This window comes from Oryzias latipes, chromosome 13 (assembly GCF_053564925.1).
Source record: "Oryzias latipes strain Hd-rR chromosome 13, Olatipes_Hd-rR_3.1".
NCBI lineage: Eukaryota > Metazoa > Chordata > Actinopteri > Beloniformes > Adrianichthyidae > Oryzias > Oryzias latipes.
This window is the reverse complement of record NC_136249.1, coordinates 25972372-25994449: the sequence shown is the minus strand read 5'-3', so window position 1 is coordinate 25994449 and position 22078 is coordinate 25972372. Positions and strand designations below refer to the sequence as shown.

The window sequence follows — 22078 nt, the reverse complement described above, 5'->3', positions numbered from 1 at the left end:
ATAAATAAAGTTTTTTTCTGTAGGGATACAACATTTAATTGAACCAATCGATGAATCAATTTTGTAAAGAAACGTGACCATACAGTGAGGTAGAATGTTCTAATAATGTTCCATTTGGATTATTTCTATGTGGAAAAACAGTGGTCTGAACTTCATGAAGTTAAAATGTGACTGAATTTGACATTAATTCTTTTTTACTTGTTTGTTTGTACATATATTTAATTTACATATAATTATCTTGAAAGAAATACAAGGAAAACGTCACCTGCACTGTTCAATACCCAGATCTGTGAGTCACACTGGTTGAGTTTTTGGCTAAAGATTAATTGATTTTAGGTCAGTAAATCAGATAATTTAAAATGAACTAAAATCGACTATAAATCATATCGGCAACCAAAAATTATGATGTTAATCGAATTGTTTCCCCCCTATTTTATCTATTTATTTTTATAGGCACTGGATCTGCAAACAATAATTTAAAAAGCATTAATGATAAAGAGTCTCAGTTTTTACTTGTAGGCCTTCTCATGTAGCCTGCTTTTTCAACACTTTTTTTTTAAAGAAGTCATTTACCACTTCATTTAAGGAACTGAAACCAACAAGTCATGAAAGTATTTTCCTGTTTTGAGACTCCATAAAAAATTGTTGGCCTGTAAGATATTCCTTCTGAAATATTTTCAATCCTTTCCTGTAAGATCACCTTAGAAATCCCTCCGTGTTGTTGTTTTATGATTTCTTTCAAGCAGTGCTTTGTCAGTGTCTTTTGTTGTGAAGGAAGGACTTTTTTTCTGCTGCTTCTTTTTTTTTTTTGTGGAGGAAGGAAGTGGTTCTGCCCGTGGCAGCAGCTGTCATCACATGAGATGGGGCTGCTTCTGTGTCACGTGAGGCGCCGCCTCTCAAACATGGCTCCAACAAGCTCAGAACAAAACACAATCGGATGACTGGTTGCGTGTCGCGTGTCCGCAGACATGCACCGGTGGGTCTCTGGAGATGGGAGGGGAAACGTTTCGGTCCGCCGTTCGGCTCGCTTGCAAAATAGGAAACAAACTCATCCGGTGTGAAAGAGAGGAGCGACGGTTAGCTTAATTTAACGCCGACTACTAGGCTAGCTCAGCTGTCAACCGCTGTGACGAAAAGGTGAGTTTAAAAAAACACGCTTATGCTGAATTGGTGCAGTTCTGTAATTACAGTGCAGTAACATTAATAGACTTTGTTACTTAATATTGTTTACAGTTTAAAAAATAAGCTTTTGTTTTTATTGTATTAGCGTTAGCCTACCTTAAGCTAAACTGCTAGCTTCCCCCTAGTTTCTTGAAGGTCTTTAGCCCACATTAAGGCAACTTTCAGTATTCTGACATTTATAAAGTTTAAAAGGCTTATGTTTGTTGCAAATTGCATATAAATAATACAAATAATTGTTAATCATAGTTGTGTTGATAAAGATTTTTATGTTTGAAGTTTAATTGGTATCGAAAGCTTCCCCAAAGAATATCTGTTTTAAAAAATATATAGTTTTTTTATTATTAAAATAACAATTGGACTAAAAGTGTAAACAGTTTATTTAAAGATTGCCTTTTCTATTTGTAGGTTTTTATGGTGTTGTTAGCACTTAAGTCTTAATTGCGCCTAAAATCACAAAGCTTTAACAACTTCTGGGAAGGGCCATTCTGATAGACAACAGAAACGCATTTCTTATTAAACAACATTTTATTTAAAAGGTAATTGAAGTGGACTGTAAAGGCAATCATTAAAAGTTGTGCTGAGGTGAAGCAGAGCTGTTAAATGAGGCATGAACATTGGAGTCATGTGAGACTGCTTCAGGCTGCTGGGATTTGGCATTAAAGAGATATCCTTCCACCGTTGGACGGTATTTTTTTACTATTTGAGACATACAAATGCTTTGGTAAATGTAGATCTATATTACTGCTCATCTTATTGTTTGTTTATGCTTTACAGTATCTTGTAGACATTGGGAATTTCAAAGATTGCCTCCTAACTGGAGGATTTCGAAGTCTCTCTCATGGAAGTTTGAATCTTCTAGCCGCCAAGACGTGAAAGGAGTGTGGACCTCCAACCAGCCATCTAAAGACTTGCAATGGATTGGCTAATGGATGCGGTTGAACAAGACCTGGGGGTTGAACACCGGCAGCAAGGGCCAGGTCGCCGCCCTGGAGAACTCGTTGCTCTTGTTTCTGTGCGCTGGTTGATGGGCTTGAGGGAGAGAAGGGTTCTGCGCTGTGCCCGCTTTGAAAGCAGCAGTGCAGCCGAAATTTCCACATACCTCCAGTCTTCGCAGGCCAAATTGCCGCCTGGCTGGACTCGAGTCTGCATTCAGGGTGTGAGAAAAAGCAAGCTGAACTACAAACTTGCTAGAGATGCGTGTCATCAACAAATGGAAGTGCCATCACAGGATTCTTACTCCAGAACGATGCAGTGTGTGTCGCAGCATAACGTCAGGTATGGTGGAGTTTTACATCCTGCAGCCTTGCAGTGCTATTAGAATGTCAATTTTTGGAGCAAAAAAAAGACTTCAATCTTTATTTGTTAAATATGCTCCCTATGAAAATTAACACATTTGGAAAAAAACTAAAATCTTAATAAATTAGGTGAATCCTTTTGAACAATCAAAAAATATACATTTTTTTGTCTTCTAAACAAGTATTTTAAAAATTGACTGCACTGTTTTCAAATGCTAGAATTTTATTTAATTTTTATTTTATTTATTTTTTTTTTTTCTAACTTGTCCTGTCCAACAGCTGGGCAGGCAGATGAGAACTGAGGGCCTCTTGTGTTGGACATATTTTACTTTAACAACAGGGGTTGTTAATCTTCAGACAAACCAGAGGTATGTCTGAATAAACCCCTTTTGTAATTGAGGCCAAACTTTATTAATTTCAGTTATGTTTGAAAATCTTTGGTTTTGGACCGGACGGAAAAGGAAAGAAGAGAAGAAGAGAGTGGGATGTTAGGGGGGGGGGGGGATGTTAAGAGGGTAATCATAGGAGGGGGGGGGATAAGACCATGAAGCAGCATAGAGCAGCAAGTTTACTGGTTGTTTATCATTACGGTAAGGTTCAAATGTAGTACAAAAAGGGCGGGGCCTGTCCACACACACACTCAAATGTTATCAACACACCTGCTAGCTGCAAAATTGTCCACCTGTCGACATGTACACAAAACAGATAGTGTTCACACACGCATACTTATGCCTTTAAACCAACTAGTGTGAAATATTTCATTCATTCAATCATGCAAACTATTAGTGCAAAGGTGAGCTAACACCTGTGCTCAGGTGAGTGTTTATGTTCTTCTAAAATGGATGGTAGAATGTGAAAAGAAGGAGGCAGAGTGCCCAGCCATCCCCACACCAAGACCCCCGCCGCAGCAGCAGCGGCAGCCGGAACCCCCAACGCCACACGGCAGCAGGCAAGGAACAACCGCCCCCCGGGTGACCACATCCGCCACTCAGGCCAGGGCCAGCAGGACCGCCGCGAGGCCCCCAGAGCCAGAGAGCAGGGAGTCACGGGGGGAAAGAGGGCGCCGCCCCAGCCCAACCAGGAGAGCAGCCCCCCGCCGCACCGGGAGAGCCCAACACAGGGCCCCACCGGAGAAGGGTGCCCACAGCCCCAGACGAGCAAAAAAGCTAGAAATTTGATTACAAAAATAAAAGCTTCTTCAGTTAAAATAAATAAATAAATAAGACAAGCCAGTTAATTTATTCTTCGATTTCTTTCATATATTTGTATTTTTTTTAATCAAAATTGTTGCTGTGTAAACTAAACTACTAAACTTTGTTTTTGCCCTCTGTTTTTCAGGAATCTGTGGCGGGAAGTTCACTATAAGCTTGTCCAGACATATGCAGGAGCCAGTGAGCAGTTGCACATTTCAGCTGTGCATGCTGTGCGTCATGCACTGGAGAAGCTCTTCAATTCTACATTTATTTCACCAGACAAAGTGTCCCCATCTCTTTCTCCATCAAAAGAGAGAGACAACCTCTTGCCATCATGTTCATCTTGCTTTTCCAAGTCCCAGTCAGAGAATTCCTGCCCTAATGTACTGCCTGCCGAAGGTCTGCTGGAGACAGCGGAAATGTTTTATGTTATTCTGCCCTACACTCAGTATTCGCTTCATGATATTGTCTCCTTCAGTCCCGCCAAGCTTGCTAACAGCCATGCCAAAGTGTTGTTCATCATTTACCAAGTCCTAACTGCTCTGCAGGCTTGCCATTCATCCGGTCTGTCGTGTGGAGAGCTTTCTCTGCATGACATTGCAGTAGACGATCAGCTATGGTGCCGTCTCAAAGTCAACCTGGCACATTACGAGGACCTGGGAGCAAAAGTGAAGGTAGACAGTGATGCCACTTTTAATCCACAGCCAAACAACCTTCTGCTAAAAGAACTTTCACATGCGAGTCAAGGGAACAAGAGACTTTGCCATGATTGCTTTGGTGAGCTGAAGACGCTGGTTCTGGACTGGGTCCATGGACAAGTGAGTAACTTCCACTACTTGATGGAGTTGAACAGGCTTGCTGGACGGCGAGAAGGAGACCCTAACTATCACCCTGTTCTGCCTTGGGTCGTGGATTTTACTGTTCCATTTGGAAAGTTTAGGGACCTGAGGAGGTCAAAGTTCCGACTCAACAAGGGAGATAAGCAGCTGGACTTTACATACGAGATGACCAAAGAGGCGTTGGCAGCTGCAGGAGGTAATGGGATAAGTGGAGGTGGTGTCGGTGGAGACTTCAGTATCTGTAGTGGTGCAGGAGGTGCTGGGCAGTCTGAACACCTCCATGTACCCCACCACATATCGGATGTGCTATCAGACATCACCTACTATGTCTACAAAGCCCGACAGACGCCCAAGTCTGTCTTATGCAGCCATGTTAGATCTCAGTGGGAGCCAAATGAATATCCGGCCAGTATGGAACGAATGCAAAGCTGGACCCCTGATGAGTGCATTCCAGAATTCTACACTGACCCTTCTATCTTCCACTCGATCCACCCAGACATGCCAGACTTGGACGTACCTTCTTGGTGCAAGTCTTACGAAGAGTTCATTGACGTCCACCGTCGCCTCTTGGAGAGCAGAGAAGTGTCACAGCATTTGCACTATTGGATAGACCTCACATTTGGCTATAAACTTTCAGGGAAAGAAGCTGTCAAGGCCAAGAATGTATGCCTTCACCTGGTGGACAACCACACCAATCTGACCACCTATGGTGTAGTTCAACTGTTTGACCAGCCTCATCCACCTCGCTTATCTCCTACTCAGTATGCCCCACCAGAGCCCCCTCTCCTTGGCCTTGCTGCTCTTGATGTGCCTTCTCTAAACATCACTGCGCTAAACACAGTGAGCGATACTGTGGATGGAATGGTGCCAGAGTCCACTGGTTGCGAGTCCAGCACCTGGGCGATGGCAGATAGAGATGATGAGCTTGAACAAGGTACAGAGGCTTTAGACTCTCTGACCTCCGCTGGTTCATCCAATTCTGTGTCTTCCCCTGTACCGCTCCCATCTGTGAATACGGCAGGAGGAAAGGGCAGTGTGGAGCATACGGTCCTAATCACTCAGTCTCCAAGTTCATTCAGTGGAGATTTAACAAGTGGCTTGGGTCCTGTTTTACGAAGTTCAGTGTTACAAAGAGGTTGGTCAACGAACAAAAGGCAAGCAGAAACCATGACCAATCCAGAGGAAACTAAAATTACCCTTCCTGAAGGCTTCAACCCATTGCAGCCTTTAGAAGAGCTGGAGAAGTTGAATAATTTCTTGGTGAAAAATGTTCACGCTAATGTATGTCAACTTGCAGCAACTGGTGGCTCACCGAGGAAAGGCCTAACAACAGAATCCCGACCTTCTCTCACACAGCTTTACCAAAGAGATATGCAAGCCTTGGGTGTAGTTATCGCAGAGATATTCTATTCGGCTAAACTCAGAAGACTTAAACCAGGCTCTCCCCTCAGACAGCGTTTCCAAGCTATTATGAGGCTTTGTTCCGCCAGCCTCCGTGATGTTCCACTGCCCTTGCAGCATGCTCTTGAGACACTGTTGTTGATCGACAGGCACTCCAGAGTAGTACAGAGGGAAGAACAAGATTGCTCAAATCCACTCCTTTTCAGGTACGACCCCATCTGTGATGGTCTCCCTCCTCCAAGCCCTCAACAGTTATTGAACACCTTCATCACTCCTTTTCCCTTTCCCTCCTATTTTTCGGCTCTTCATCACTTTATCTTTTCTTACCATACTAAGATGGATACCGTCTGTAGCCTTCAAGGAAGGGATGTTGTCTTTCATCTGTGGCAGCAGCTTGAGGCACTCTTGCGAAGTGACATCACCGCAGAGGGGCTTGAGATCCTCTTGCCTTTCATTCTGGCTCTCATGCATGAAGAATCCACTGCTGTTTATGCGGCTTGGTATCTTTTTGAGCCAATTTCTAAAGTACTGGGTCCCAGAAATGCCAACAAGTACTTGGTAAAGCCTCTGGTGAACGTTTATGAAAACCCTCACTGCCTCAGGGGTCGATTTTATCTCTACACCGACTGTTTTGTTGTGCAACTGATTGTGAGGCTTGGTCTGCAGGCCTTTCTTTCCAGCCTCCTTCCTCATGTATTTCAGGTCCTTTCTGGCTTCGAAAGCTCTATGTCCATGACTGGTGGTGAAGCTTGTAAAGAGCTCAGGCGTGGTGGGTGTAATTTAGAAGAAGAAGAGGACTATCAGTGCGGTGAGGGGCTGTCACCTAGGAACGTTGGTGGGAGTGCGACCAGCGGGGGTGTTGGTGGGATGGGAGACCCTGGGCTAGTTGACTACTCCTCTGGTATTAGCCTCAGTGAGCAGGTGTTTCTGTCAGAGGCAGAAGACTTTCAGAATGAGTTTTACGACAATAATGGAGCTGGAGGGAAACAGCAAAGCCAGAACTCTGCATCCAAAGATCAGGACCAGGAGTCTTTGAGTCTGGGGAAGTTAAGTGACAAAAGCAGCACAAGCGAGCTGTCCTTGGGCGATGACTCGATGCGAGATCGAGCCAGTCTGAAATCAGCTGACAGCAGCCAGGACTTAAAACACGCTAGCGAGGGAGAGGAGGGAGGAGAAATAGAGGAAGAAGAGGTGACTAAAATGACTAAATATGGAGCAGAGGACATGGCTCATTCAAACCTTGAGCAGTCTGGGTGTGCTGAAGAAACGGCCACCGCAGTTGCATCTGTAGAACGGCAGTTTATGAACGGATTGGCTCTAGAAGAAACGGAGAAAGGAATTGAAGAAGAAGAGGAGGAGGAGGAGGAGGATGACAGTAATCCATCAGAGGATTCTAAGGAGAAAGAGCAGAAGATTCTTTTAGGTGAGTGGAAAATAAAGACATCACATACATTTTTTTTTTTCCATTCTAAAATTTTAATCATGTTTTTTCTTTTTGATAATTTATAGATATAGTCTGCAAAACAGTCCGTTGGCTTTCAGCAAAACTCGGACCAACTGTGACATCCCGATACGTAGCCAGAAATTTGCTGCGATTGCTCACAAACTGTTACATTGGTGCGTATGTTTTTCATGTAAAGAATCTCCATACTTTCACTTTTTTTACATTAACCACTATAACCTAATATTTTTTCTGCTCTTTATTTCCTTTTTGTTCCTATTTAGGACCCAAAAACCACCAGTTTGTGATCTGCCCTTCAGAGGAAAGCCACCTGCAGGCTGTGGGAATGGGCAGTGTGTATGAGAAGAAACCTGTGGTTGGAGATCATACAGCTGGACCAGTTCTAGACTGTCTCATCTACATAGCTCAGCTTTACGGAGAGCCTGTGCTAACATACCAGTACCTGCCTTATATAGGATATCTGGTAGGAAATGGAAAACATGCTGTAAACGAAATCCACATGGAGATTTTTGTTGTTGCTTCTGTTATGTTTAGACATTAATGTCCCTTCTCTTATTTACAGTAATAAATCAAACCACTAGTTTTGAGTATGTTTTTGTTCAGTCTTTTCTAACTGGAACATTTACATGCTAGTTAACAGTTATGGATCTTATGGTGTGTGCATCAAAACTCTCACGTTTTCCTTATTGGGCTGGGGTTAACATATCAACCAATGATGTAAACCATCAAACATTTAGCACTTAAAGGCAACCAACTCCTAAATTCTTTGGAAACGCAGTTTTTTTTTTTTTTAAATATTGTCCAAATATTTTTTCTTATTTTAGGTTAGTTTTAAATATTCAAAGGTTCATTTTGGAAGACAAATGAAGAGAAATTAGGTTGCATTCGACCCTATGGTGCACCGCCTTCCCTTTGCAGTGGCTTAGATAGGCTCCAGCAACCCAATGACCTCAAAAACTATTAAGTGGGTTTAGAAAATGCTTGGATAGAGGTTGCATTTGCTGAATATCGAGACCCTCAATTTTTGTAAGATTTTGAAAAAAAAAGTTTTACATAAAGATCCAAAAAGGTTTACAGATTACACTTTTTTGTGTGTGTTGCAGGTATCTTCGCCATCCTCGCAGCGTCTCAACACGCGTAAAGAAGCATGTCTGCTTGGAGCTGTGGCCCTTGCCCAGAAGATCATCGTCTTTCTGTCCGATGCCACTCTGATGGACATGCTGATGAAAATCAATCAGGATGTGCTTCTGCCTCTTTTAGATCTGCTAACCACGCCTAAAATGGGGTAAAAAAAACAAAACAAGTACACTTGTAGACACCGTCATGCAATAAACATGCCCACTTTACTTTTTTTAACTGATGTGAGTTTAATGCAAAGTTATTTTGCATCTAATAAGTTTTGTCCAACTGCAAAATTTTGACTTTCAAAATACCAAACAATAAAACAAGTATAAACATTCTTCTGGCAACTCTGTCAAAATGTCTTTTTTTCTTCAGATTTGACCTTATTCAACTTTGACATAAAAATGTCTACTGAAGTCTGTCGAATCTGGATTGTACCAATTAGTGATTTGTCTGAATTTTGGGGGAACGTGCAGAGTTAATCTTCTTTATTATCCTCTTTACTTGTGGACATTACAATATAAATGTATCTTGTTTGAGTAAAAAAATGGATTTTTGCCTAGCATTTATTATATATGTTTTCTTTAATTTCAATGTATTGAACAGTTTTTTCATTTGTAATGGACAATTTTTGTTTAAAACATCTGAAAAGCTTTGACACACTTCAATGACCCAATTAAAACAATTGTTGAAGTTTTATACATATAACTTTAGCCCAGTAAATGTATGCTTTGAAATCTAATATTCTGGCTTTTGTTTTTCACTTTATTCCTTTCTTTTTTTTCCAAATATCCAGGTTCCCAAGTGGTGTCCAGACACGCACTGCTCTCTGTCTCAAGACACTCAGCCTGATGGCTCTAATATTCTTGCGCATTGGGAGGGAGATGGTGCAGCGGCACATGGCTGACACTTTGCGCCGGTTCTTTGCCGTTTTCTCTTTGCTGGATTCTCTACAACCCCAGGTTTGTGTGACTACTAATACTCAAAGATTCAGTCAATGTTTTTAAAGATTTTTAATAAATACATTTTCCAAAAACTACAGATTGAATGTCAATGTAAGTTAAACCTGTAAGAACTAAAGTTAAAGCTGCACATCAGGAGTTTTTGTTGGATCACATTTTAGAGTTTAACTATAAAGTTGATGTCATTTCTTGAATCTACAATTTATGGGTGTGATGAAATGTGGACAAATGCAATTGACTCTTTTACCTTGTAGCTGGAATGTGCATCTCACAGACTCGTGGGAGATGTAGCAGTGGTTGATGTCTGTACACCCGAAGGATCAAATGTAACGTATGAGATGGGTACCTTGGAGGAGTTGCAGACTGTTTTTAATCCAGAGATGGCACATGCCTCTTATATCCCTTTCTACTGCCTGATAGGTAGGTGATAGGTCTCTAGCACTCAATAAACCTTCTTTAGTAGAAACTTGTGTGCTCTTTCATAAAATGAAATGCAGTTTTTGATTTTAAAGTAAGGTTTTGTTCCAAAATTTTTAGGTGACACAGCAATTCGGAAGCTGGTTCCCAATCATGAACTTGTATGGCAGATGGCCCAGTCCTACCAACAGAGCGTGAGTCTTGGTAGTGCACAGAAGAACCTCATCTCAGCACCCCTCTCTCCAACCTCCAGCTTTGGGAGACACGTGCCTTGTAGCTCGTTCCCTGCTCCTTCAAGTAGGTTCAATTCCGAGGGAGACCTCCTTCCTGAATCAGGCACATTTGGGAGTCACCTGGTTGGAAACCGTATCCAAGTGTCCCATGACATCGCCTACAGCAGCAGCAGCACCAACCCCAGCTTAGCCGCGGGACGCTCCAGCCAAAACACCTCTGTCATCTCCAATGCCTCTACCTTTGCTGCTTCATCTATGAGTGCAACTTGTTTTTCATCGTGGTTGACAGGCCCCTCCCCGGAGGACAGCGCTCTAAAGCAGGAGCTCCCTCGAAGTAGCCGCTTGCTGCAGGGCAACTGGCTGGCCTACTGGCAGTATGAGATTGGTCTTAACCAACAAGATTCCCATTTTCACTTTTACCAGATAAGACTGCAGAGTTTCTTGGGTCACTCAGGCACAGCCAAGTGTTTGGCCCCACTGGTGGGTGAAGATTACTTCCTTTCTGGTAGCAAAGACAAAACCGTGAAGCTCTGGCCTCTTTACAACTATGGGGATGGGACAAAGGAAGTGGAGCCTAGGCTAACTTATACTGAACATCGAAAGTCGGTCTACTATGTTGGACAGCTAGAGGCTTCACAGGAAGTTGTCAGCTGTGATGGCACTATTCACCTGTGGGACCAGTATACAGGTGTGTGACATCAATAGTAGTACACTGATAATTACAATCACGCTCTTGATCTGATTTTTTTGTATTTTTTTTAATTGTCTTTAGGAAAGCAGATCTGCTCGTACGACGCCCTGGATGGAAAGAATCCAATCACAGCTGTCACCACCATGCCAGCCCCCCATTGCAGTGTTGTTTTTGGCAGTGCAGATTCGGTTCTACGCTTCATTGATCCTCGCAAACGAGGACTGCAGGTAGTGCTTAGAAACTCACCTACTGCGAACAGTAACCGTATTTTACCCCCACTTTAGTCAAATCTGTAGCATTTTTTTTTTTTAATTTCACCCTTAAAGCACTAATTAAGAACTTGAGTAACAATCCTTTTCTTGTGTCTCCAGCATGAATTTCGTCTGGCGTACAACAATGTTAGTGCCGGGCTCATTCGCTACCTGGCAGTGAGCCCATCTGGACGCACAGTGGCTGCAGGTTTCTCATCTGGCTATATTGTGATGTTGGATGCCCGCACTGGACTTGTACTGAAGGGCTGGCCCGCTCATGAGGGGGACATCCTTCAAATGAAGGTATGTTTTCTCTGTGTTTTTCTATATATATATATATATATATATATATATATATATATATATATATGTATATGTATATGTATATGTATATATATATATATGTATATGTATGTGTGTGTGTGTATATGAATAATAGACCTGCACAATAAATCATGAATTTATCGTTATTGCGATATCAAACTCTGCAATGCAATATCGCAAAAGACTGCAAAAAATGGCGATAAATGGCTACCTTAAATGTGCTAAAACAATCTTATAGCAGCTTGAAGTATATATCGAATGGAGCTCTTTAATGTTAGATGCTCGCCTCCTATAGAGGAGGATCATTTGGAGTATAAGTTATGTTGACTCTTATTTAAATTAAACTGTTGCAGTGAAATGGAAATGATGTTTTTGGTTGTTTTGCTATTTGTTCATTCATCGCAATATTGATCACTAATATGGCATATTGCAAGTGTTCCTCATATCATGCAGCCCTAATTTATAATATTAAAAGACACTGACAAAGAAAAGCTTCAGGGGAGCCTTAACATCACTAATCGGTTAAATTAAACTTAAAATAAAATAAATATGTCATATAAACTATGTTTGACCTTTGAAGCAGATCGGCTGCATTTTTTTGCTCTTTGTTACACACACACACACAAAAAGATATTTGAAATAAAACTGCAAAGGTGAACAAAAACGCCCCCTTTAGTTTGTCCCGTGTCTGATTTTTTTGTGGTGGGTTTGACCTTCAAGTAGGATATATAATTTATGGTTGAGATCGTTTTTTAGTTTTCCTAATAACACAAAAAGAGATACAGTTAAGGATAATATAATGTAAAGACTCACTCCAAGGGTATCTCATTATTACGACGGAGTATTAGGGCCACCAAAAAAAAAAAAATTAGAGCCACCAAAAAAAAAAAAAAGTAAAATTACGAGATTTTATTTCGTAAATTTAGGAGATAAAAACTCGTAAATTTACGACTTTTTATCTCATAAATTTACGACTTAAAATCTCATAAATTTACGAGAAAAAAGTCGTAGATTAAGGAAAAAACACCGAAGTTGTCCGTTTATCGGAACCTAGCTTGAAGATGAAGTATGTGGAGCCTTTTGTGAAGCTTCATTTCCGGATTATAGGTGTAAAACAGAGAGATTCTGAACCTTTTGGCGACTCAAAATCAGATTATTTTCCGTGTAGCAGTCTTTCCAGGGTTCAGTGTCAGTAAAGCGGAGTTTAATATGTAAAATAAGGAGCTCAGAGACACGTTTGGGTGTAGACAATCGCTGCAGCCTTTATTCTCCTTTCCATTCACATTTTCTGAAGTTCATTTGTCTCATTACGTCATGAACCTGTCATCCCAACACCAATGCGGAAGTAAACAGTGTTACATACGCCCCCTCCTGCAGATGAAATGTCCCGTTTCAGCATAAAACAATAAAGAGGAATGAAAATAGTGTTTTATATTAGCTTTGGAACGTTGAAAATGCCAAAAAAAGTGCTCTTCCTTTTGTGTGACGGAAGCGTCACACAGACGTAGAGTCTTGTCTTTGGTGGAGAAAGGATTCAAGCGAACAGCTGCAGCCAGGGACACCGACGACGGCTTCATCGGGCTGCAGAGATCCTGCAAACCAACCATCAATAAATAAAACTTTAATGAATCGTAAATCAAACAAATGACCTTCCAGACATTTGGAACGTTATCAATAAACATTCAGCTCACCTGTTCAACAAAGTTTAGTCGGTCTGCTCTGCTGCTGCACGGCGTTCACCTGCTGCTCTGCATGCTCACTTCCACTGTAATCTCCTAAAATTACGACTTTTTTTCTCCTAAATTTACGAGTTTTTATCTCCTAAATTTACGAGATAAAATCTCGTAATTTTACTTTCTTTTTTTTTTTTGGTGGCTCTAATTTTTTTTTTTTGTGGCCCTAATACTCCGTCGTACATTATGAAGGACATGCGTAAAGAAAATTAAAATTGAAATGCATTTCAGATCATTGGAAATCAGGAGCAAATGAAAAATTTCAGCTGGAAAAACCTTGTAGGTGTGACATAGAAAATACTTTGGGCCAAAAGCTCCCAGCTCCACTCCAATCTGATGGATCCACTTGCAGACAAATAGTTCCACGTACGTCTTTGTTTTCCTCATCTGAGCTGGAATCTGGATAAAATCTTTAAAGCTCGATAGCCATTATTGTTACACCGGTAATGGTACATTGAGGTTGTGAGGGGCTGTAAGCTAGTGAGAAAGCAACGAAACATGGGTGATGGGAGGGGGGGGTTAGATTTTTGGCTAAAAACGGCATAATCATAAAAATCTTAAAAGACCACTGGGATCGTCAAAAAATGATCAGAGTGGAAGTTTAATGAAATAATAGATGTGATGTGTGAATAGAGTTTACCAGAAAGTCTTGACCGTCTCTTGACTTTCCATCTTAAAATGAACCAAAACAATTTTTAAGAGGTTCTAAAATTGTGTTTTTTTTGCTTATTAGAAATACATGCATTTATAGATGAAACTATAAAATGCTTTACTGTTTTGTGACTAACAGTTTTTTATCTCTGTAAAGTGATAGTTTGATGAGAGGCGGAGCAAACTCCAGCTTAAACTCTTGTTGCACCAAGTTCACTTTGTCAGATTGTGTTTCACAATGCAGGACGCCATGCTGGGGACTCAAGCTATTTACAGAAAGCGTGGGCAGGAGGATGAGTGTGTCACAAAGTATTCACTGCTCTAAATATTTTTTACCAACATTTTATCGTTAACATTTATTACTGTCAAAATGGTTTTCCCTTTTTTTCTTTGGGGCGGGGCTTTCATGAATACTCAGAGATCTATTACATTGAGTTGGATAATTATGAAATAAATAAAGCATGGAGAATTTTGGCAGGTTCAAGCATCTGAGTCAGCTATTGATGCTGGTAGAAGTGCAACGTTTACTGTTTGTAGTCTCTCTGGGAGTTGTGGGACACTAGTTGGTACAAAATGTCTTTTGGAGCTTTTTGGTCAATGATGGATATTTCAGAATGATCCACTCAGTGTTTCAAAGTCAAAGAATCTTTAGTCACTTTGAACTCATTCTTAGGTTGACTAACTTTTCAAACAAGTTTCAGATTCTTGACCTGTGATTGTCTGAGTGTTATTGATATGTTTACCTTACATCCCAGGATGTTTTCGGTTTAGATATATGCATTAAATTCAAATGTACCAACTTTTGCAAGGCACCCTCCTGTCTGTAAAAGATGAAGCTCTTTTATGAACCAATAATAATCATGAGTTAGTGATATTATTATTAGATATAAATAGTAAGGTGGCATTTCTTTTGTATGTAGTGATGCAGAAATGGGGAAAGTTCTTGGCGTCTCTGCTGTCAACAAGACAAACTTTATTTAACCCCTGAACAGGTCAAGGACTGTATTTTTAGTTGTAAAGGCATGTGTTTAGGCAAATATGGACACGAGTTACTCATTAGAAGACCACTGTGTTTCCTACGAGCACATTGGTAGAACTGATGTTTTCATTTTTAACAGTTTAATTGATGTTTATTATATTAAGTTACTGGAACAGCAGTTGCAGTTTACATTATAAATAGCCATAAAAATCAGATTAAAAATGTTACATGCAGAAACTTTTTTTATCCCTTATTAATAAATGTTTTTCTGTAAACCTTTAAAATCTTTTTATAATTCAATTTAATGACTTAAAATTTCTTACATTTGCACTTTAGATAATTTGTTATCTTTATTTACATTGAATTATATGTAAATGTTTTTTTTCCTTACAAATATTATTTATAAATGAAAATAAATCCTTGACTTTTTCCTGTTACTGACTTTGATCTAGATTTTTTTTGTTGTTGTTTATGTATTTCTAGGCCGCAGAGGGGAATCTGGTGATCAGCTCCTCCACTGATTACACACTGGCTGTGTGGAAGGATCTTGAGAACAAGCCTCTTCGCCAGTACAAGTCTCAGTCCGACCACATCCACACCTTCGACCTCTACGGGTCACAGATTGTAACCGGAACGGTCTCCAATAAGATCGGCATGTACTCGATGGCCGATATCTCCCTCAGTCCTGTGAGCAGCACAAAGCTGAGCTCGGAGAACTTCCGTGGCACTCTGACCAGTTTAGCTGTCCTACCCACAAAGAGGCTTCTGCTGCTCGGCTCTGAAAATGGTGCCATTAGGTTATTAGCTTAATTCACCAGCGCCCAACTGAACAACACTCTTTCCACTGGCCTCCATGGTGTCTTATCCACAGTTAGAAACTGTCGTCGATCCCTTCTGTACTGGAAGTGGACTGTAGCGATACAGCTTTCCTTTTAATGAAGCAGCACATAGAAACGATGTATAAACCCTCAGTGTACAGAAACCTGCCAGTTTGGCTCGCACTGAATTTGATGGACAGTAGATTCCCCAACAGCTACCCAAGTTTCATGCACACGGAAATCGTCTGTTGATATTTGATGTGAAATTCCCATCTTAACTTTGTCTTTGTTAAAGTGTTTAGCTAACAACAAGGAAGTGAAAGACATGCTCAGGAAGGTCTTTTGTAGTGTTTACACTTTAGATCCATAACGAACCAAAAAGTCATCAAGCTCACCTTCCAGTCCCTAGCCGAACAAGTGCATCAAAACTCACATGCACTGAGTAAACTATGCAGTATTTGTAGCTCGCCTCATTTCTCTCATTTGCTCCATGTTTTATTAAACCCGTTTTACAGTAGTTTGTATATATAATATGAATAATAAACACACTTGTTATAACATTGTCATTGTGCCTACCGGGAAGACATTGAAGTCCAAACAAACGTTAAAAGCTGCACAGCCTTTAATCTACTGCACAAGTAACATTTAGACTTTCACTCAGATTTGTCAGTGCTGAATGTTTTTAATCCAGTCTAAAAATGACTTGTCATTTCTTTTGCATTTTGTAATGCACATGTAGAGGAGTTTAGTTGAGCCCTGTAGCAACATTACACTGGGAGTGCATCACGGCTGGTGCTGCTTTCACCGTTCATGCCGGCTAGTTTTCAATCACGGGACTACAAAAGCTCACAGAACAGTCAATGCCAAGACGAACAACTTTTGTACTTTATCCTATATATTTCCTTGCATACAAATATGCTTCAAAAATTTCTAAAGAACCTATAAAATGATAGTTTAAGCTGCTGTTTTTGTGTAACGCCAGTAAAGCTATAATAGAAATATTGTTAAGAATCCTTTTTTTTTTAAGCTGAGTAGCAGACAAGTATGAAAGCTCTGTGCTTTGTTATGATGTCAAGTTGTAAAACTGTTTTCCTACTTTTCAGATTATTTGCCTTAAATTCAAAACGCTTTAATAGTGTCCTGCACATTAAAAAGTTTTGTGCTTTTCATAAATCTGAAGTGTGAACTCGACCACCATTCCAGAAGTCAATCTAAAGAGAAAAGAAAAAAAAAATAATTTGCTCAATAAAAATTTGCCACAGTATTTGTGATTTTGCTGTTTTGTGTGTTTCACCTGGATTCACCACAGCTTTAGGATTTGGTTTCCAATCATGGCTGAATCGCTTAGGCTTAGATTGGACAAAGTCCTATTTGTGTTTACAAAAAGGAGTCATGTGATCGTGACGTTTTCCTTAATGACAAAGTACTACAAAGTTTCCATATATCTTTTAAGGCCTTTTGTTGACCTTTATTTGTTTCAATATCAACCTGATAACGTCTACAAAACAGGGTTGTTTATGGCTTCTTTGTGAAACGGATTAGTCAAATCCTGGCGTTTCTGAGAAATGTGGGAGTATGATCCCTGACATCAAACGTCTAAAGTCTGCAGTTGTTTACCCACACGCAGTTGGAAAAACTACCTTTTGCAAGATGTCTCATTTTCCGTCAGAGATTAAGTTTAGTCATGATATCATGTGTACAGTTTGGTGCAAAATACTCATCTGTCAGACTTAAATATCCTGCCCTGGAAGAGTTTCAGAAGAAACTTTAAGAATTAGTGGGTTAAACCCCCGATCAATTTAAGTTGATATTTAACAGTTTACCGAGCAACTGCCAATTTTTCACTCTTGGGGACTCAGCCATTCACAGTACAGTACTTTCTCCTTTTTTTGGGGCCAGCAAGAACAGATTTTCCCCCAAAAAATTAAAAGGTAAGGTGAAATTAAATAACTGCAACAGTGCTTTATGTTAAAGTAATTTCAAAAAAGAAATAATTGTCAAAGATAGCTACGGATTTGTTTTTCTTTTTTGGATTTTTGCCTAAAGTTTGCTGAAATGGTAATGATGAAATACTAGTTAGCTGTTCTTGTAAGTTTTGCTATTTTTATTTCAGCTGTCAAACAATGCAATGAACAAAAATCTAAATGTTTTTGGGTGGTATAGTTTCTTTTTTCTAACTGAAGTGGATAAATGAACAGTGGTGTGTAACATTTTATCAGCTTAACTACAGAATAGTTCTGAAATTTTACAATTTTTGTTGTCTGCGTTTTAGTTACTTGATTAAAAACCACAACTCTTCTTTGTTTGGCACGTTTTAGGTCAATTTTCGGTTAATCTCGGCCCCATTAGAAAAGGGTCAACTGAGAACAAAACAATACAATAAAACAAAGGTAATTAATTTTCATTTTTTTCTTTCACCTTTATTGTTTTTCTCCATTAGCTTGTACACACAAGTAGGAGTTGATCAGAAATTGAAAAAAATTTTTTAAAGTATGTCATGTGTTGTACTTTTTTTTTTTCTAACCCCAAAGTTTGAATTTTCTTTTGCAGTAACGTTATCAGGACATGGACATCTGCCTGACACTCCTGTTTATCTGTCTCTGCAGCCGAGGGGTCACTGTAAACCGATAACATTTTTTATCATAAGGATTTAGAGGATACTGTACATTCTACATATGATCTGTTCTTTTTGACTGATTTGTTGATCTTATCTTCCTGTCAACAGAATGCTGAAGCAGCAGATGATGACTCAGTACCTGTTGTGCCTCTCATTCCTCTGATAAACAGTAACATTACAGAGGTAAGAGAAAAACGAATGATCTTTTCTTATAAAAAAATCAAATGTGTTTCCCAAACATTTTCTTCTGTTCTCACCCAAAGACAGATGAAATCAGAGGAATGATAGAACCGGGACCTTCCATCGTGGAAACGACGGTTGGAAGTATCTCCGGTGGATCTGCATCAGATGAGGACGACATGGAAGGCTGCGGTTCTATCAGTCAAAGCCAAGAGTCCCTGCAGGCCATCACTGCTGCCATTCAGAAACTGGGAGTACAGCTGCTACAAAACCTGGAGATAACGCCAGATCAGCCAAATCTTATTATATCTCCTTTAAGCATATCCCTGGCTCTTTCTCAGTTGGCTTTAGGTATGCACGGTCACCTGAAGCTTTGGACAATTTTCATTTACTGCATTGTTATAGTTGGTAACGATTCACCTTAGCAGCAATTCGATTCATATCATAATTTGTTGTTGCCGATACAATTCATGGTTCATTTTGAACGACCTGTGTCTCAATCCAAATGGTATTTACCTATATTAATATAATCAGTTTATTTCATTGTGGAATGATTTTATTATAGGTTGAGACGATTCAATTTGATATGGAACTTGCCTCGGACAGATTGATCTGGTTGGATCTCAGGAATTTAAATAGATTCTGTATATAGGGCTTATATATATAATCTGGTTTACACCAGTTTCCTATTCAGTTGTCCTTCCCAAATTCCTCTCTGTTTTTGTCTGAAGGCGCAGAAAATGAGACTGAAGAGCTACTAATGCATCACCTCCATGAAAACTCTGTCCCCTGCTACCACCAGTCTCTGCACAATGTCTTACTGCAACTTAGAAACAGGGACTTGCAGATTGCAACTGGCATATTTTTGGGCCAAGGTTGGTAACCAAGCACACGGCATTTGTGCAACTGAACTGTGTCAGCTGCACTTCATGTTAATTTTTTTTCCTTATCCCTGTCTCTTGCCATGCTTTGTGTATTCTAGGGTTTGAAGCAAAGCAAGAGTTTGTCAGTGAGTCCAAGCAGCTCTACCACTCAGAACCAGCAATGCTGGAGAACCTGCAGCAGATCAATGACTGGGTGGAGAACGCAACACAAGGAAAAATGTCGGACTTCTTGTCGTCTTTGCCGTCCAATCTGCTTCTTATGCTCATTAATGCTGTCCATTTTAAAGGTGAACAATATGTGAAATTTAGATAGATAAAAGCTAAAGGTTTGAGAATACATTATAGCAGACCATTTTTTCAAGTAAATAAGTGAATTTGTCTATTGTTTGTTGAATAACTCTGCTTACTTGAATTGAGACAGAATCTTTTTTGTCTTTGTCCATAAGGGGAATGGAAAGCTCGTTTTGATCCTCGCTTTACCACCAGAGGCGTGTTCCACCTTGATGACATGCACATGGTGGATGTTGAAGTGATGGAAGATGCAAAGCATCCTTTGAGTTCATTTACTGACCATGACCTGGGGGCTCAAGTAAAACACTGTCATCAAGTCAAATGACAAATGTTTCAAGCCTTCAGCACCGGATGTAACTTATTTTTGCTTCTCTTGCAGGTAGCAAAGTTTCCATTCATGAAGTTGATGAGCTTGCTGGTGGTGATGCCTCTGTCCGGCCAAGTTAACGTGTCCTCACTTTCTGCTAAGCTAAATATCTCGGATCTATATGACCGTCTTCCAAAAGAAAGGGCTGTTCAAGTCAAAGTTCCTAAATTTAAATTGGAATATTCTCAAGAGTTGCAGGAGGTTCTCACCAGACTGGGTAAGATTTATTTTTTTAAATATATTTTATCTCAGACATCTGATTGTTTTTTGATTGGGTTTTTTTTTTTTTTCTCGTGTGTACCAGCTCAGTTCCAGTGTAAAAAGAACAATCTATTATTAATTTTAAACTGAATCTTGGGGCGTCAGACTTTGTGCATGTTTAGTACAAAAAACAAACAAACCCAAAACAAGTAAAAGTGAAACTTCTTCAAAAGAAAATAATTTTATAACTAAGCAAATCAAATATAAACATGTCAATATTGCATCTAAGTTTGACGCCTATTGGTGGAAATTTGCATCAAACCACTTCAGCTCTAAAATTACCCTATTTTAGCATCTTCATGAAACCCAAAACATAAGTGATTTTTTTTTAAAGCTGAAAATAAACATAGATGTCAAGGGCTTAAATTGTGTGAAGTTGTTCAGATAAACCTATATTTTTTATGATTTGTTATTTTTAATTTTTATTTCAATGTGTTATTGTAATAATATAATGGTTTATGACTTCAGTGGACTGCAGATGAACAGTTTTGCTTTGGTAAGAACCAGTGGGGTTCCAGAAAAACAAAAAAATCAAATAATGAGTCTGACTTATTGTTAAAGGAATCAACCAATTTATCCCCAACAGCACACAAAAAAACTTAAGTTTTAAAGCATTTGTCTAAGACCCAACAGAAAAGGTGGAATAAAATCCTTGGCAAAACTTTTTGAGAGACAAATTGGATCGAATGTACTATAACTATGGTGCTCCTTACATTTAATCTGAGGTTCTTTATTCCAATGCCAAATCTTTTTTCTCCAAAATGGCTTCTGTTGTTGAAATGGATCCGAAAGTTGCAATCACATTACTAAAAAGGAGGTTCCACCATCCAGGTTTACTGTTGTAAGATACTAGCCGGGACTTAAAATTGCAGAAGAGTGTGACTGGAATAAAAAAGCAACTTACAAAAAGTGATGTTATTTATCTCAGGGGGCCTGTTGATTTTGGGAAGTTCAACTAACTTCCCAACACATTCCACACAGGGAAGTTGTTCATCCACAAGTCATGCATCCTATTTTATCTGTAAACAGTCAGCCATACGTTATTCATCAAAGAATATCTTCCAGAAGTCTGGGTCAAGGCTGAAGCCTTCTTACCCATACCCAAAGATCATTTAGCGGTTTTCTGGGTGGATTTTGATTTTGTACACTGTCTTAGCAAATATATCCGTGCACTGATTTTCTCTTTTATTCTTGCACTGATTTGTTTTTTCCATGCGTTTTGCATCAGGCCTTGGAGAAATGTTTCAAAATCCCAACTTGGCTGACATTGCTGACGGCCCCCTGCTTGTGTCCAGTGTGAAACACAAGTCCATCATGGAAATAAACGAGGAGGGAGCAGAAGCTGCTGCATCCACCTCTGTGGTCATCTCAAGAGCATCTAATCCAGTTTTTCACCTGAGTCAACCTTTCTTCTTTGTGCTGATCGATGACATGACTCTAATACCAATCTTCATGGGGGTGATCAACAATCCCAACCCTGGAGGCCCCATTCTTCAGAGAGGAGAATTTGGAAACAGAGATAAAGCAGGATTCCCAAATGACAAGAATTCCATGGCTGATTTTGAACGTTCTCCAAAGTAGGAACTCTTCCAGGAAAACTTACAACAATCTATGAGACATACTGGATAAAAAATATGTACGTGAAAGTGAACAATGTTTTTCTTGTCTTTTTCATTACAAAATAAAAGTATTGAGGAGCCCTAAATTCTCTTTAAAACTTGAAGCTCACAGTTTTGTTTAGTTTTCAGACATTAAGTGATGCTTAGAAATGATAAAATCATACCTGAACATGAAAAACATATAGGCTTTTTTATGTTATCTAATAAAATAATTGTTCTGAATCACACCAGTGTGTTGAGTTTTACTTTAACTAATAATATTCTAATGAAAACAGTTCAAAACGCCTTCAGAAACTTACAATGTAA

The 22078-nt window shown here is 39.6% G+C and overlaps 2 protein-coding genes across 4 annotated transcripts; both read left to right on the top strand.

Annotated features, from left to right (window-relative positions):
- Nucleotides 1–788: 788 nt before the first annotated feature.
- wdr81 (WD repeat domain 81) lies at nt 789–16817 on the top strand. Of its 2 annotated transcripts, none has more exons than XM_023961927.2 (12): nt 789–1137; nt 2042–2457; nt 3816–7333; nt 7420–7527; nt 7636–7835; nt 8476–8657; nt 9291–9456; nt 9711–9876; nt 9994–10794; nt 10879–11024; nt 11169–11351; nt 15219–16817. In XM_023961927.2, the coding sequence occupies exons 2-12, from the start codon at nt 2096–2098 to the stop codon at nt 15543–15545; spliced, it is 6159 nt and encodes a 2052-aa protein (XP_023817695.1). In that variant the 5' UTR covers nt 789–1137; nt 2042–2095; the 3' UTR covers nt 15546–16817. The 2 variants fall into 2 exon arrangements, with proteins under 2 accessions (XP_023817695.1, XP_023817694.1); XM_023961926.2 differs by having other exon boundaries at nt 836–1137; nt 1957–2457.
- Nucleotides 16818–17032: 215 nt separating this feature from the next.
- Nucleotides 17033–21999, top strand: serpinf2b (serpin peptidase inhibitor, clade F (alpha-2 antiplasmin, pigment epithelium derived factor), member 2b). 2 transcript variants are annotated; one of them, XM_023961929.2, is made up of 10 exons: nt 17033–17484; nt 17872–17943; nt 18104–18166; nt 18279–18353; nt 18434–18701; nt 19082–19225; nt 19333–19521; nt 19681–19823; nt 19905–20109; nt 21382–21999. In XM_023961929.2, exons 3-10 carry the CDS (start codon nt 18119–18121, stop codon nt 21732–21734), a joined length of 1425 nt encoding a protein of 474 aa, XP_023817697.1. In that variant the 5' UTR covers nt 17033–17484; nt 17872–17943; nt 18104–18118; the 3' UTR covers nt 21735–21999. The 2 variants fall into 2 exon arrangements, with proteins under 2 accessions (XP_023817697.1, XP_004075378.1); XM_004075330.5 differs by having other exon boundaries at nt 18104–18172.
- Nucleotides 22000–22078: the final 79 nt, after the last annotated feature.

Excerpts from the sequence above, each read along its gene's own strand:
- wdr81 (XM_023961927.2), top strand. The coding sequence starts at position 2,096 with ATGGATTGGCTAATGGATGCGGTTGAACAAGACCTGGGGGTTGAACAC. Across the intron at positions 7,528-7,635 it reads GCTCACAAACTGTTACATTG|GACCCAAAAACCACCAGTTT; the intron begins GTGCGTATGTTT and ends GTTCCTATTTAG. Across the intron at positions 9,877-9,993 it reads CCCTTTCTACTGCCTGATAG|GTGACACAGCAATTCGGAAG; the intron begins GTAGGTGATAGG and ends CAAAATTTTTAG.
- serpinf2b (XM_004075330.5), top strand. The coding sequence starts at position 18,119 with ATGGACATCTGCCTGACACTCCTGTTTATCTGTCTCTGCAGCCGAGGG. Across the intron at positions 18,354-18,433 it reads TAAACAGTAACATTACAGAG|ACAGATGAAATCAGAGGAAT; the intron begins GTAAGAGAAAAA and ends TCTCACCCAAAG. Across the intron at positions 19,824-19,904 it reads ACCATGACCTGGGGGCTCAA|GTAGCAAAGTTTCCATTCAT; the intron begins GTAAAACACTGT and ends CTTCTCTTGCAG.